We start from the raw sequence: 15,540 nt of genomic DNA, 5'->3' as shown, positions 1-15,540 counted from the left end.
AACGCATAGATACATATCAGGTTGTAAGTGTTGGTCAGGAGATATCCCGTCATTATAGGTTTTGCAATATATATACTTAGTGCAAGATACGCCCGTGTATAGCAAGAGACCTCAGATCGGTGACTGCCTGCAGTGGTCACATGAGTAGGAAACAGACCAGTGTAGTAAAAATAGATCTTTAAGGGAAATTATCAGCCCCACCTGGTAGATTTCCTAAAAGATGTATGTTTACTACGCTGGTCTGTTCTACACTTGTGACCACTGCAGGCAATCACAGCGTATCAGATCCCTTTTTTTTGGTTCACTTGAACCTAATTTTTGTTGATCCCAGACAAACTGTTCAAGAATAACGAGTTGTCACTTCCCAAACTTTATTAAACCACTGGCCCAATAAATGATGTGGAACGAGTTTACCTCATTAGTCCAGTATGCCTCACACTAGCGCTAGTACGGACAGCTGAGACTTTTGTATGACTTCATTTACTTCTGAAGGGGGATTGCTCTTTTTAGCAAATGGCCCATTAGAAGATTTTATAGAATAATCTTCCATCACTTAGGACCTTAATCAATTATACAGAGAAGTTATTTAGCTGGAAAGGTCCCATTAATTTTATAGATTGAATATAGAAGCCAAAAAAGCACCATGCAATACTTCTTTTCTCCTGTAGGAGTGCTGCAGGGAAATTGAACAGTTTTCCCCATGATTGTCATTTACCTATTAATTCCCACAGTAATTTTTAGAAGAACCTTTTAACAAAAAGTTAGAATCAACTGATCACCCACCTGGCCATGATTCCGACAAACAGCTGATTTTCCCCAAGGATGTAGCTGTGGCTATTATAGGTAAAATATATCACAAGGCCACTATTCGCAGCCAAAAATAAAAACAGGCAAAATTAATAGTAAATAGTGCGCTTAGTTTATTGCAATTCATAGGAAGGGAATAGCTCGCCCAAAATAAGGAACATATATTAATTTGAGAGGGAGTTACAAACATTTAATACCCATGAACGAAACAGAGGGGAAAGGGGGGACGCAAAATGCTGAATATGAAGAGATTTCACTGTACAATTTGTGCCGCACACCAAATGCCTCAACTGTATCGGTGCGCTCTCTTAAAGGGGTATTCTCAGGTTTGGAAGTTATTCCCCATTAATAAGAGGGGTTAACATCCTGATCTCTGGGGATCCAACCTCTGAGATCATATGCATCGCTGCTCTATTCATTCTTAATGGGACCACCGGACATAGCAGAGCGCAGTGTTCACCAGGTCTACAGCATCCCCATAAGAATGAATGTAGCGGCAGGGTGCATGATCGACCATTGCTCCATTAACACAAGGTTCATTTTTGCAGTTGCATAAAAATTGCCCCAGTATTATCACGTTGTCTCCTTCTGGTCAGAAGTTTTGTTCTGCTACTAGATACTGGTCTATTATTTTTGTTCTGAATTGGCACCATTATCACTGTATATACACATAGAAATAACTGGGTCTTTGAACAAACACACACATTCGGACAGTGAGAGCCATGATTAAGAGATCTGCTCTGGAAACTTCTGATGCTGGTGATTTTAGAGGTTTGATGAGTAGAGAAGAAGCGAGATGAGCAGCTAACTGCTGTATAAAAAAAAAAAAATGGGCTGGAGAGAGCTGACTGGGCTGTCAGGAGTTAACTCCCTCTCCTGGAATGTAACTTCTGCGCGCATTCAGCCAGGTTCTGGTGGCCGAGCTCCTTAGAATCCAGCTGTACACTATGTAAGATAAAAACGCTCACAGCAGCAGATCAATTGCAAACTTGCTTATTTTTATGCTAACTAACTAAAGCAACTTAACAACATGAGAATAGCCCTTTAGGCAATAAGAACATTTACCCCAAAAATTGACATCCTTTTTAATACTTGAGGAAGGAAGCGATGACGGTTCATTGGCATGCCGACCTTTAGAGAATCTGTCAGCACAAAATGACTGCTCAAACCAAACACATGCGCTCAGCGCACCCTTGGCTTCACCAAACAGTTCAGGGCACCTTCCCACCTATCTCGTCGCCCTTCTTCCCTGACTGTTTCTTGTAAAGTCAGAGCAATCCGAGAAGGGTGGAGATAGATGGAAAGCAAGAAGATGGACTAAACTTTGTGGCTACGCCAAGGGTGCACTGAGCTCATGTGCTTGGTTTGAACAGTAATTTTGAGCCAATCGACTCCCATAATTCCGTATTATATTACAATAACAAGAAAAATCACTATAAAAAGTGCAAAAATAATACAAAAGCACAGTCACCCAAGGAAGTAGACGATACCCTGCTACCCCCCATAGCGGCTGCCGACATGCTTCTCCTGATGAGGGAACACTTGCCAGCTGCGAGAAGGAAACATTAACAAGTTGTGGTTCCTCAGCAGGTAATTTCATTTTTTAAATAAAACACTAAAATTCCTATAATCCAGTACCAATAGGGGCAGATTGGAAAAAAATATTCACCCGTTTAGTTTAGGTCGGGAGACCCACGATTGGGTCTGTAACATGGACTGTTAAAGAAAAAAAAAAAAAAAAAAGTGAAATTGTTCACTACCGTACGGTTGTGTGAAGTCAGTGGGGGAACATATATTTCCATTTTCCTCATACTAAGACCATTTTCCAAAAAAGTTTTAAGAGTGTCGGAAAATTTGAGAAAAAAAATTTGTAATAGTTGGGCAAAATCTGCTGGAAACTGGAGTGGATAACTGTATGCAGGGAGTTCCCCCCTAGTGGTGGCTGCAGGCAGGATCTTATGTACCACTGTACGAAGGGAGCTCCCCCTAGTGGAGGCTGCAGGCAGGATCTTATGTACCACTGTACGAAGGGAGCTCCCCCTAGTGGAGGCTGCAGGCAGGATCTTATGTATCTCTGTACGCAGTGAACGCCCCCTAGTGGTGGCTGCAGGCAGGATCTTATGTATCACTGTGAGCAGGGAGCTCCCCCTAGTGGTGGCTGCAGGCAGCCAGAATATATCATTAGTGAACTCTGCGCAGGGAAGGTCTATCGCTGGGTGATCCAGAAGTGAAGAATAAAATATAATTTCAATTCCTTGAATTAGACCCCCTCCTTATAAAAATTACTTGTTAGGTTAAAACACGTGATCTTATCCACGGTGATAAATATGCACACAAAAAAAAGTGAGAATTTCCTTGCAAAAACGTTATAAAAATTAATGTTGGTTCTATCTTGGCCGATAATTAAGGAATAGCCGTTACTAATGCCCGTTCCCGGCGGTCAATCACCCCCAATGAATACTCGTTTATCGGGTGCAATGATTTTTAGGCAGCAGAATATCGTCCTGTGTAAAGAGAAGACATGCTGCTGAGTAAAGTGATATAATATGCTCACATAATGATCAGGCCATGAAAGGACCAATTCACTTGGCGGCCATCTAAGCCGGGCATAACGTGGCCTCGACTGATATACACAGCAGATTCCACTTTGGTGCTACTTTAATTTGTAGATTTTCCGCATGTAAATCCAAGGCAGAAAATTCTGATTATTGTGTTTAGCAGAGGTCAAACCCTGCAGATCGACAAAACCCAGATCTCTTCTGCATGGGGAAAAATGGCTCCTATAATGATGATTTATCAGACGTCATAAATTAAAAAAAAAAAAAAAACAAAACGCAGAATCAAGCATTCTTGTGACCGGATCGATCGCTATAGGAAGGGACAGACATTTTATGGTTGCCAGCTTTTATACACAGCTCCCCCTCGTGCCCAGTCCTGTACAAAGCATCGCACTTTCACCATATAAACAGGGGTTTCCCATTTTCTATAACCCTTGTCCCCAGCTCTAGCTTAAAATAAAATAAAAATAATTAAAAAAAAACCCTGCGCTTTATTCACCCCTCTCCTGGGTCCAATGCCGAGTCTCCACCGCTGCTTCTGGTGTCGGCGCTGAAAACCATAATGGGCATCATGTTGACAGCGCTGCAGTCAGTCAGCAACTCTGAGCTGTTATTGCCACTGAGCTCAGTGATCGTCTGCAGTGCTTAAGAAGTGTGACATCAGTGCTGCAGACAATAATAGACACTGGGATCGGCGGCAGAGACTCATTGCCGGACCTGGGGAAAGGGAGTAAAGCACAGTTGGTTTGATTAAAAAAAATTAAATAAAAATACACTAAAGCCGGGGAACCTGAACCTCCTTTAACATCAAGAATCTCTTTACGGAATGGTAAAATATATAAATATTTGTGTGTTTTTATGCCAGTCTCAATCTAGGAAAGCGAAAAATGATCATTACAGTCTCTGGTGACGATCTGTCCGATATCAGAAGTTTTGTGGTTTCATTATCGTCATTTGTGACCTGGACTCGGACCAGGGAAACGGGTTAAATAATGAAGGGAATTGGGGTAAAATAAGGTCCCTATTGTACATGATAGAATAATGCACAAAACCGTACAATGTGCTACAGCCAAGGGGGAAAGACGGGGCCGGGGCTCACAGTACAGAGAAAGAAGTGTTAAAATAAAAATGGTTGCTTGGTTAAAAGGAGAGGTGGGAAAAGAAAGTAGCGATGTCAGGTCACGTGCAGCCGCAGTGGAAGTCTGTGTTCTGCAGGGAGTTGAGGCTGCGCCCGATGCACACGACGTGGTACCAGGAGTCGCAGCGGTCGCACTGCACCCAGCTCACGGTGTCTTCCTGCGGGAGGCAGCACGACCGCCAGGCGCAAGGTTCCGCACTGGACACCGTCTGGGACACGACCGTCGGAGCCGCCGGGTTCTTTCTTGGACGACCACGAGGCTTCCTGTAAAAAGGAATCAAGTGAAATGAGCAAGAACGACATCGAGAAAAAAGGACAACAGCGACCTGCCTGCATGAAGAAAACGGCAACAGTTATACCACTCTATACCGTCCGATTGCTGCAGATTACAAACACTAAGGCTATGTGCACACGTATTCTGGTCCATTGTGGATTTTTCCGCAGCGCAAAAACCACTGCGGATTTATCGTGGTTTTTACACCTGCGGTTTTCCATAGGGGCAGCTGTACAACCGCTGCGGAATCCGCAGAAAGAAGTGACATGCTGCGGAATGTAAACCGCTGCATTTCCGCACGTTTTTTTCCGCAGCATGTGCACTGCGTTTTTTGTTTTCCATAGGTTTACATTGTACTGTAAACTCATGGGAATCTGCTGCAGACCCGCAGCTGCGGAAACGCAGCGGATCCGCATCAAAATCCGCATCGTGTGCACATAGCCTACGTCTCATGAGTCACTAGAATGGCGCCATGTCTGATGTGCAGAGAAAAACTGTCAGGGGCCCCTTTATTTTCAGGAACAGTAGGGGCCCCGCCAATCAGAAAGTGATGGCATAACAGTCATTTACCACTACCTTCTCAGACAGGAGAAGAGGAGCATTACGGTTTCATACGACCAGACGTGCACCATGGACGTCACGCTGACAATTGTAGCCTCTGTGTTAGAAACCCTGACAAGTGCGATCACGGGTGAATATAATGCAAGTAACGGCCGGCAGCTCCTGCACTGTGGGCACAGCCGGCCCTTTTATCACAATGCCCGTCTGAGCCCGACCCATGGTGCGACATATTAACAATCGTAACTTAAAGCAAACAGAATTTCTCTCTGGCTGGATACTGTTTGGGATGTGTTGTTTTTACACCATGGACTGTACAGAAATCTGGGAAAAAAAAATCCATTAAAGGAGATCTGACAAACTTGTTGATGGTTTCCACTAGGCACCGGAAGAATTATGAGCGCAGCTCAGGCAATGAGATTATGTGTAGCAGTGAATGCCATTGGAGTTGTATGGAGATCTCCCCCCAACTTTACATAACAAAAATCTCACCCTGGTTGGTTCTGTATAACTCAGGATTAGGGAAAGATACAATGATTTACAGAACAAAGATTAAAATTAAATGTAAAGGTTACCCAGTCCCTCACTCTCTAGGCTACAAAAGGGAAAAAAAAAAAATGCTGTGCTTTATTCACCCTACCTGGGTCCAGCGCCGAGTCTCCATCGCTGCTCCCGGGGTCTGTAGCGCTGGCGTCACCTTGACAGCACTGCGACTCTGAACAGCTTGTGCTGTGAACTCACAGATTGGTTGCAGTGCTGTCGACATGACGTCAGCGCTGCAGACAATAGCAGACACTAGGAGCAGTGGGCAAGACTCAGCCCCGGACCTGAGAAGGGGGTAGTAAAGAACAAGTTTAAAAAAAAAAAAACAAAAACTTGCAGCCAGGAAACCTTAATACTTTTTCTTAAAAACAGCCCTCTCCTCACCTTCCCATTTCCACCTGTTGTGTCGTCTTTTTTTCGTCTTCCTTCCGCCTTCCTCTTTTTTTCTTCCTCTTTCCATCTTCATCTTGCACCTGCCGCTCCTCCTCATCTTCCTCCAGTTCACAGAGGACCTTGTGCTGCGCTTTCCTGCGACTGCTCCTTCTTTCCAGACCAGTACGAGACGGCAGTGGTAAGTCTGGAGTTGGCGGCTTGGTCAGTTCTACTGTACCTCCTGTCAGTCCGACATTGTGCATCCTCTCACGCTTCATCTTGCTGATGCTACCGATGGAGTTGAGGATGACCGTGGCTCCGGACGTGTAATGAGGAGAGACCCCGCGTTCCCCTCCGAGCCGCCGCGTTCCTAGTACGGGGGTGAAACCAGTGGAAGGGGTGGCCTGGGCACGTGGAGCTGTGATGGCGCAGAAGTCCAAAGGACGCACGTGAACCCGCTGGAACAGGAAGTATGTGTCGGGGGATGCAGAAGGAGGCGATAGTGAAGGAGGACCCTCTTGGAAGCGGAGAAGGTCTCCGTCACACAGCTCTATCCTCTGACGACACTGGAGCTGAACCTCGTTGATGTAAATACCTAGGATAAAATATAAAAGGGAACATCAATATACAACGTCTTCAATAGGGGTTGTCCAGGGTTAGGAAAACACGGCTGCTTTCTCCAAAAATTATCACCACGAGTTGAGTCCAAAAATTATCGTCAGGAGACTAGTTGTGCTTGCTATTGCAACTCCACTCCTGATTTGAATGGGGCTAAGAAGCAGTACCACAAACAACCTACAGACAGGTGTGGCGCTATTTTTTTTTGCAAGAAAGAAGCCATTGTTTTCCAACTTGGGAAAACCCTTTTAAGTGCAAAAGAATGCAGGGGGATAATGGAAGGAAAGGTGAGAGGACAGCAAAGATGAAGTAAAAAAAAAAAAAGGAGCAAATGTGACATCTTTAGTGAGAACGCATGATGAACCTACAGTAAACTCAAGAGAAGTCGCTTCATTGGACATGGGCACAACATCCACCGATCACGCACGCGTCCTGGCAGGAAACCGCAACGTTATCACAGCAGCTCTCCTCCTGATGTGGAAGGAAGCAGCGCTGGACAACCCCTTCTAGCACAGAAGTCATTTTAAAATCTTAACTTGCATACTGGTGGAGTCCAATCGTTGGGACCCCCAGTGATGCCAAGAAGGACACCGAAATGCCCTGTTGGAGTAGAGCGGTGACAAGGATTCATTCTCTTTAGGATGGATCTCATCCCAGGAACGAGGAGCGACATTCCCTTCTTTCCGATGGGGCATTTCAGAGACCCTTTCTTAGGGTGAGTGGGGGTCCCAGCGGTCAGACCAAATGATCACCTTACCTATCCGGTAAGAACCCCGACTCCTTTGTAAGTCAGAGTTTCTATACACTTACAGAAGAATATTTAGAATGGAGAGTCCTCAGTGGTTGATACCATCCTTTTAGTTAGCCATTAAAAGGTAACAAACTGCAAGCTTTTGAGACTATGCAGGTCCCTTCATCAGGCATAGACTAATACAAATTCTGAAAAAACACATTTATACACAACACAGCACAGAAAAATGCCATAGATAAGACAGGTGACGTGAAGCAGAACTACCAGTATGTGAGAGTGCTAAAATGTTTATGTCCATAAATATTGGAACAGTTCATAGATAAGGAGTGAATGTTTTATGGTCCTCTGATTGCGGTCTGGTGTTATGATGACCCCACACGGTCTGAGGAGTAGATTCCTTAATTGATGTAAAAAGACATAAATCCATGTGACACATTCGTTCCTGCACTGAGTGTGTCAAAGGTCATCATCAGTTTACATTCCCAAACTCTTCTGTCTCTGAGATTTGAAGTTACCTTTTAATACAAGTAATTTCATGTCCATAATGCTATGATTTGGGAGACAAATGTATTGCCACAGGTAGATCCATTCTTTTTTCTCTTATTGTGTGGCGGTGAGAATTCATCCTTGTTCTAAGCTTTTGCCCTGTCTCCCCAACATAGAGACCCCAATTGGACATTTAGTACAAATAATTAGGTACGCCACATTAGATGTGATGCAGCTGAAAGAACCTGGGATCTTGTAGTCCTGATGTGAGTTGGGGATCTTTATCTTGTCCGTGGTAATTATAAATGGACAGGTTTTACATTTTTTCTGGTTGCAAAGAAGGGTGTCTGCAGCTATTGGAGAGGACAGGGAGCTTCTGACAATGATGCTTCTTAGATTTGGGGGCTGCCTAAAACACAGCAGTTGGGGGGGGGGGGGGTGTCAGGAAAAAAACGGACAAGATCCCAGGTACGTTCAGCTACGACACTTCTAAAATGGTGTGCCTAATTATATGTACCAAATGTCTAACTGGGGGTCTGTATGTAGGGGAGACAGGGCAAAAGCTTAGAACAAGGATGAACTCTCATCGCCACACAATAAGAGAAATAAAAGAATGGATCTACCTGTGGCAATACATTTTTGTCTCCCCAATCATAGCATTATGGACATGAAATTACTTGTATTAAAAGGTAACTTCAAATCTCAGGAGAGACAGAAGAGTCTGGGAATATAAGCTGATGATGACCTTTAACCCCTTCATGACCCAGCCTATTTTGACATTAATGACCTGGCCGTTTTTTGCAATTCTGACCAGTGTCCCTTTATGAGGTAATAACTCAGGAACGCTTCAATGGATCCTAGCGGTTCTGAGACTGTTTTTTCGTGACATAATGGGCTTCATGTTAGTGGTAAATTTAGGTAGATAATTTCTGCGTTTATTTGTGAAAAAAACGGAAATTTGGCGAAAATTTTGAAAATTTCGCAGTTTTCACATTTTGAATTTTTATTCTGTTAAACCAGAGAGTTATGTGACACAAAATAGTTAATAAATAACATTTCCCACATGTCTACTTTACATCAGCACAATTTTGGAAACACATTTTTTTTTTTGCTAGGAAGTTATAAGGGTTAAAATTTGACCAGTGATTTCTCATTTTTACAACAAAATTTACAAAACCATTTTTTTTTAGGGACCACCTCACATTTGAAGTCAGTTTGAGGGTTCTATATGGCTGAAAATACCCAAAAGTGACACCATTCTAAAAACTGCACCCCTCAAGGTGCTCAAAACCACATTCAAGAAGTTTATTAACCCTTCAGGTGTTTCACAGCAGCAGAAGCAACATGGAAGGAAAAAATGAACATTTAACTTTTTAGTCACAAAAATGATCTTTTAGCAACAATTTATTAACTTTCCCAAGGGTAAAAGGAGAAACTGGACCACGAACGTTGTTGTCCAATTTCTCCTGAGTACACTGATACCTCATATGTGGGGGTAAACCACTGTTTGGGTACATGGCAAGGCTCGGAAGGGAAGGCGCGCCATTTGACTTTTTGAATGAAAAATTAGCTCCAATCGTTAGCGGACACCATGTCGCGTTTGGAGAGCCCCTGTGTGCCTAAACATTGGAGCTCCCCCACAAGTGACCCCATTTTGGAAACTAGACCCCTCAAGGAACTTATCTAGATGCATAGTGAAAAACCCCCAGGTGCTTCACAGAAGTTTATAACGCAGAGCCGTGAAAATAAAAAATAATTTTTCTTTCCTCAAAAATGATTTTTAGCCCGGAATTTTTTATTTTCCCAAGGGTAACAGGAGAAATTGGACCCCAAATGTTGTTGTCCAGTTTTTCCTGAGTACGATGATACCCCATATGTGGGGGTAAACCACTGTTTGGGCGCACGGCAGGGCTCGGAAGGGAAGGCACGCTTTTTGAATGGAAAATTAGCTCCAATCATTAGCGGACACCATGTCGCGTTTGGAGAGGCCCTGTGTGCCTAAACATTGGAGCTCCCCCACAAGTGACCCCATTTTGGTAACTAGACCCCCCAAGGAACTTATCTAGATGTGTGGTGAGCACCTTGAACCCCCAAGTGCTTCACAGAAGTTTATAACGCAGAGCCATGAAAATAAAAAATAATTTTTCTTTTCTCAAAAATGATTTTTTAGCCCACAATTTTTTATTTTCCCAAGGGTAACTGGAGAAATTGGACCCCAAAATTTGTTGCCCAGTTTTTCCTGAGTACGCTGATACCCCATATGTGGGGGTAAACCACTGTTTGGGCACATTCTGGGGCTCGGAAGTGAAGTAGTCACGTTTTGGAATGCAGACTTTGATGGAATGGTCTGCGGGCATCACGTTACGTTTGCAGAGCCCCTGATGTGCCTAAACAGTGGAAACCCCCCACAAGCAGGGTGGATAAAAATCAATGTTTTTTTAAAAAAATCAAAAAAATCGGATTTTTTTGATTTAAATCGGATTTTTTTGATTTAAATCGGATTTTTTTCAATAAACTGCTTTTTGAGGAAAATATTTTACCATCCAAAGGTTCTTCCATCATGAGATAAAGCTGAGTTGTTTAACTCAGTAGAATAAAGGCTGTATATGTGTAACATTCACAATGCCATGCTCTTCCAGAGGTTTCTGTAGGATGCTGACTATCCAACAAGTTTGGGCATGTCAACTGAATGGAAAAAGAAACTAAACCAAAAGTGAAACCAAGCTAGAAGTGTGGAATTAAAGGGGCAGTATGAACAAAATGTGGAGGCTATTAATAGTTTATACAATTAAGACATGCTGCTTTTAAACACCTACCTATTGCCATATAGTAAAACAAAAAAGATTTTTACTTACTTTGGGGTCCCCCCCTCACCCTGGCGTTAGATCGTTGCCCCTAGTTTCGTCCGTGTAACTATGGGCGCACATGCGCACTGCTCTCACTTCTCATTTTAATCGTGATTTATATTAAAAAAACCTTTTGATTTAAATCAGTGATTTAAATCATGATTAAAATCATGATTTAAATCGATCCGATTTAAATAGAAAAAAATCTTTTGATTTAAATCGTGATTTAAATCATGATTTAAATCGGCGTGATTTAAATCAATCCACCCTGCCCACAAGTGACCCCATTTTGGAAACTAGACCCCCCAAGGAACTTATCTAGATGTGTAGTGAGCACTTAGAACCCCCAAGTGCTTCACAGAAGTTTATAACGCAGAGCTGTGAAAATAAAAATTAATTTTTAATTCCTCTAATATGTTTTAGCAAGCAATTTTTTATTTTCGCAAGGGTAACAGGAGAAATTGGACCCCAACAATTGTTGCCCAGATTATCCTGAGTATGCTGGTACCCCATATGTGGGGGTAAACCACTGTTTGGGCGCACGTCGGGGCTCGGAAGGGAGGGAGCACCATTTGACTTTTTGAACGCAAGATTGGCTGGAATCAATGGTGGCGCCATGTTGCGTTTGGAGACCCCTGATGTGCCTAAACAGTGGAAACCCCTCAATTCTAACTCCAACACTAACCCCAACACACCCCTAACCCTAATCCCAACTCTAACCATGACCCTAATCACAACCCTAATCCCAACACACCCCTAACCACAACCCTAACACTAATCCCAACCCTAACACTAATCCCAACCCTAACTCTAACCCCAACCCTAACCACAACTTTAACCCCAACAAACCCCTAACCATAACCCTAACCACAAGCCTATTCTTAACCCTATTTCCAACTCTAGCCCTAATTCCAACCCTAACTCTAATTCCAACCCTAAGGCTATGTGCCCACGTTACGGATTCGTGTGAGATTTTTCCGCACCATTTTTGAAAAATCCGCAGGTAAAAGGCACTGCGTTTTACCTGCGGATTTACAGTGTTTTTTTGTGTGGATTTCACCTGCGGATTCCTATTATGGAGCAGGTGTAAAACGCTGCGGAATCCGCACAAAGAATTGACATGCTGCGGAAAATACAATGCAGCGTTTCCGCCCATGGGCACAGCGGATTTGGTTTTCCATAGGTTTACATGGTACTGTAAACCTGATGGAACACTGCTACGAATCCGCAGCGGCCAATCCGCTGCGGATCCGCAGCCAAATCCGCACCGTGTGCACATATCCTAATTCTAACGCTAACCCTAGTTCTAACCCTACCCCTAACCCTTACCCTACCCCTAGTGGTAAAAAAAAAAAAATATTTTCTTTATTTTATTATTGTCCCTACCTATGGGGGTGATAAAGGGGGGGTTTCATTTACTATTTTTTTTTATTATTTTGATCACTGTGATAGGTTTTATCACAGTGATCAAAATGTAGCTGGAACGAATCTGCCGGCCGGCAGATTCGGCGGGCGCACTGCGCATGCCATTTTGGAAGATGGCGGCGCCCGTGGAGAAGATGGACTGACACCGGGAGGTTCGGCAAGTATGAGGGGGGGGGGGGGGGGGGGGGGGAAATCGGAGCACGGGGGGGTGGGATCGGAGCGGACAGGAGGACGGAGGGGAGCACGGGACAGAACCGAGGACTGGGGAGGCGATCGGTGGGTGTGGGGGGGACAGATTAGGTTTTCCAGCCATGGCCGATGATATTGCAGCATCGGCCATGGCTGGATTGTAATATTTCACCAGTTTTCATAGTGAAATATTACAAATCGCTCTGGCTGTTTCACTTTCAACAGCCAATCAATCAGAGCGATCGTAGCCACGGGGGGGTGAAGCCACCCCCCCTGGGCTGAAGTACCACTCCCCCTGTCCCTGCAGATCGGGTGAAATTGGAGTTAACCCTTTCACCCAATCTGCAGGGACGCGATCATTCCATGACGCCACATAGGCGTCATGGGTCGGATTGGCACAGGTTTTCATGACGCCTACGTGGCGTCATGGGTCGGGAAGGGGTTAACATTCTCAGTGCAGGAATGAATGTGTCGCATGGAATTATGTCTTTTTACATCAATTAAGGAATTTGCTCCTCAGACCGTGTGGGGTCATCATAACACATAACCAGACCCCAATCAGAGGACAATAAAACATTCACTCCTTATCTATGAACTGTAGTTATGGACATAAACTTTTTAGCACTCTCACATACCAGTAGTTCTACTTCACGTCACCTGTCTTATCTATGGCATTTTTTCTGGGCTGTATTGTGCATAAATGTGTTTTTTCAGAATTTGTATTAGTCTATGCCTGATGAAGGGACCTGTGTAGTCTCGAAAGCTGCAATTTGTTATCATCTTTTCAGTTACCATTAAAAGGTATCAACCACTGAGGACTCTCAATACTAAACATTTTTTCTATCTACTGGCTAACACGGTACCAAGATATATATCTTTCCTGTATACATTTATAGGAAGCTCAGAAAGACGAAGAAGTGCCATAACATTACTGCTACAGACAGGCAGCACCTAGGATACAACTATAGCAGACGGGTTGGATATCTCTACTGTAAAGCGGTAGCACCCATAAGTGTAAAACTTTAAAGGCCTTTTCCCATCATCATTGTGGTTTGGAAAACAGAGCACTTAATTTACTGTTTATGAAATCTTTTCGCCATTCTACAGATATTAACACTTTTCTTTACACGTCACCATCACCTAGGAAACGACCACTGCTGCTATCTAGCTTTTAAGCGCTGCGATAAAGCTGGCAGAGATTACAAGGTACCGGAGCACAATCGCAGCTTCAAAACAGTGCTTACAAGATCAATAGAGCTTCTAAGTGCTGCACTTGTTCTGCCCTCTAGCAGCAGTGGTCGGTCTCCTAGGTGACGAGCTGAAAATAATAGTGTTAATATCTCATGAAGGACTACTAATTTTAACAAACAGTAATTGCAAAAGTGTTTGTGTTCAAGACCACTGTACGACAATATCCATCTACAAAGACGACAACATACACTTAAAGGGCTATTCAGTGTCCTGCCCCTTTCACAGTCAGTCGTTACGTAGTTTTAAAGGAGCGCCACCGTGCTAGGAAAAGTTAGAAGGGGGCAGATCACTGCACCGCGGCTCAGAGGTCGGCCCCTCACTTAAGTGATGCCATGATTCATTCCACTACTGGATTTGGCTTACAAATACTGATCGTGTGAACGTGGCCTTAGGACGGCCTGTGGGTCTCTCGACCCGAACTTATAGTCTCATGCAAACCTGTGAGATCAGGAGTCGGCACATGGTGTGAACCGGTGGCCACTGGACCCCTGAGAACCGCCTCCCTCCTCCTGGCATCAGTGGCTCCTCTTCTCATTGGCCGGCTTGGTGTGACGTCACACCAGAAGATCCGACCAATGACAGGTGTAGGAGGCGGTTGTCATGGCTCCGGCCCACAGATGACTGACCAAGCCCTGAGAATCGATTCTCCCACCTCTAGCAGGCCGTGTGGTTGTACCGCAAGTAGCCATATTTCTACAGCTGCCGTCACCATCCATGTTGGACCGGGGCACCGTGTGACTACGCCATGACCTGATGGCCGGCGGCCATGTACGATGTCGCCCTTCACGGTGAGGATCTTGCCGTCGGTTTTCCCCAGGTTGCCGCATGCGGCGATGGATCGGACGTCTGGAAACACGTCAGCGCGGCGCCGTCTACACAAAGCCTAGAATAGAGAAGAAGGACGAGACGACACACGGAGATAGTCACCGCAGTTGGAGCAGCTCTCCAGCTTCACCCGCCAGTCTCCGCTGGGTTCTCGCTCCGCGTGGAGTTCCACCTGGACGCCGGGTTTCCCGGGCAGGGGGACGTCACACAGGTCCGGCCGCGCCCCGAGCCGATAGGTGCAGCGGGAGGAGTCCGGCAGGAAGGTGTACAGGTCCTGCGAGGAGGAGGACGGGACCGCCCCGTGGTCAGAGCCCATGCGAAGCAGCTGAAAACAGGGCTGCACCCGCGACACATCTGACCCCACCATGGCGGCTGTTACAGTGACGTCTAATTATTGGCAATGACCTTTAACCTTACACCACCAATATCATAACCAACTAAAACTACTGCCTTTAAGAAGTTTCCAGGTCACACTATCCCTTTAAAACAGCATCATATTCTCTACCCCTTTAAAAGAACCCCAAAAGATACAGAATGGGCGTGGCCTCCACTACTGCTGACGTCAGCTGCTCCAGCTGCTCTACCTATAACCTCTCCCTCCAGGAATCCAGCTCCTCAGCTTGTGCCCGGCAGCGGGGGGAGGAGGGAGGACACTGGAGAGCGCGAGAGGGGATCCCGGACTGTGACGTCACGGAGCCCACGGAACCACCGTCCCCGCCACCGCCGCTCACCAGCGCCGGGAATAACGGCGGGAAAGTCAGAGGAAGGAAGCGCGCCTTTGAAATTTGGCGCGTGTTTCCAGCGTGGGACACTCCCACGCTTCCCCATTGGCGGAACACTTTCTGACTCGCTCGAGAAACCCCGCCCCTCTTTTCAGTGATTGGTCTTGTTAACCACGC

The 15,540-nt window shown here is 45.0% G+C and overlaps 1 protein-coding gene across 1 annotated transcript; it reads right to left on the bottom strand.

The window, feature by feature from the left end:
• Positions 1–903: 903 nt before the first annotated feature.
• On the bottom strand, positions 904–15,519 carry TCF19 (transcription factor 19). The gene is made up of 3 exons (XM_077285952.1): positions 14,744–15,519; positions 6,263–6,845; positions 904–4,767 (listed from the first exon to the last, which is right to left on the bottom strand). The coding sequence occupies exons 1-3, from the start codon at positions 15,006–15,008 to the stop codon at positions 4,545–4,547; spliced, it is 1,071 nt and encodes a 356-aa protein (XP_077142067.1). The 5' UTR covers positions 15,009–15,519; the 3' UTR covers positions 904–4,544.
• Positions 15,520–15,540: the final 21 nt, after the last annotated feature.

The sequence above is a fragment of the Ranitomeya variabilis genome, chromosome 2, assembly GCF_051348905.1.
Source record: "Ranitomeya variabilis isolate aRanVar5 chromosome 2, aRanVar5.hap1, whole genome shotgun sequence".
Lineage (NCBI taxonomy): Eukaryota > Metazoa > Chordata > Amphibia > Anura > Dendrobatidae > Ranitomeya > Ranitomeya variabilis.
This window is presented reverse-complemented; position numbering and strand designations above follow the sequence as displayed.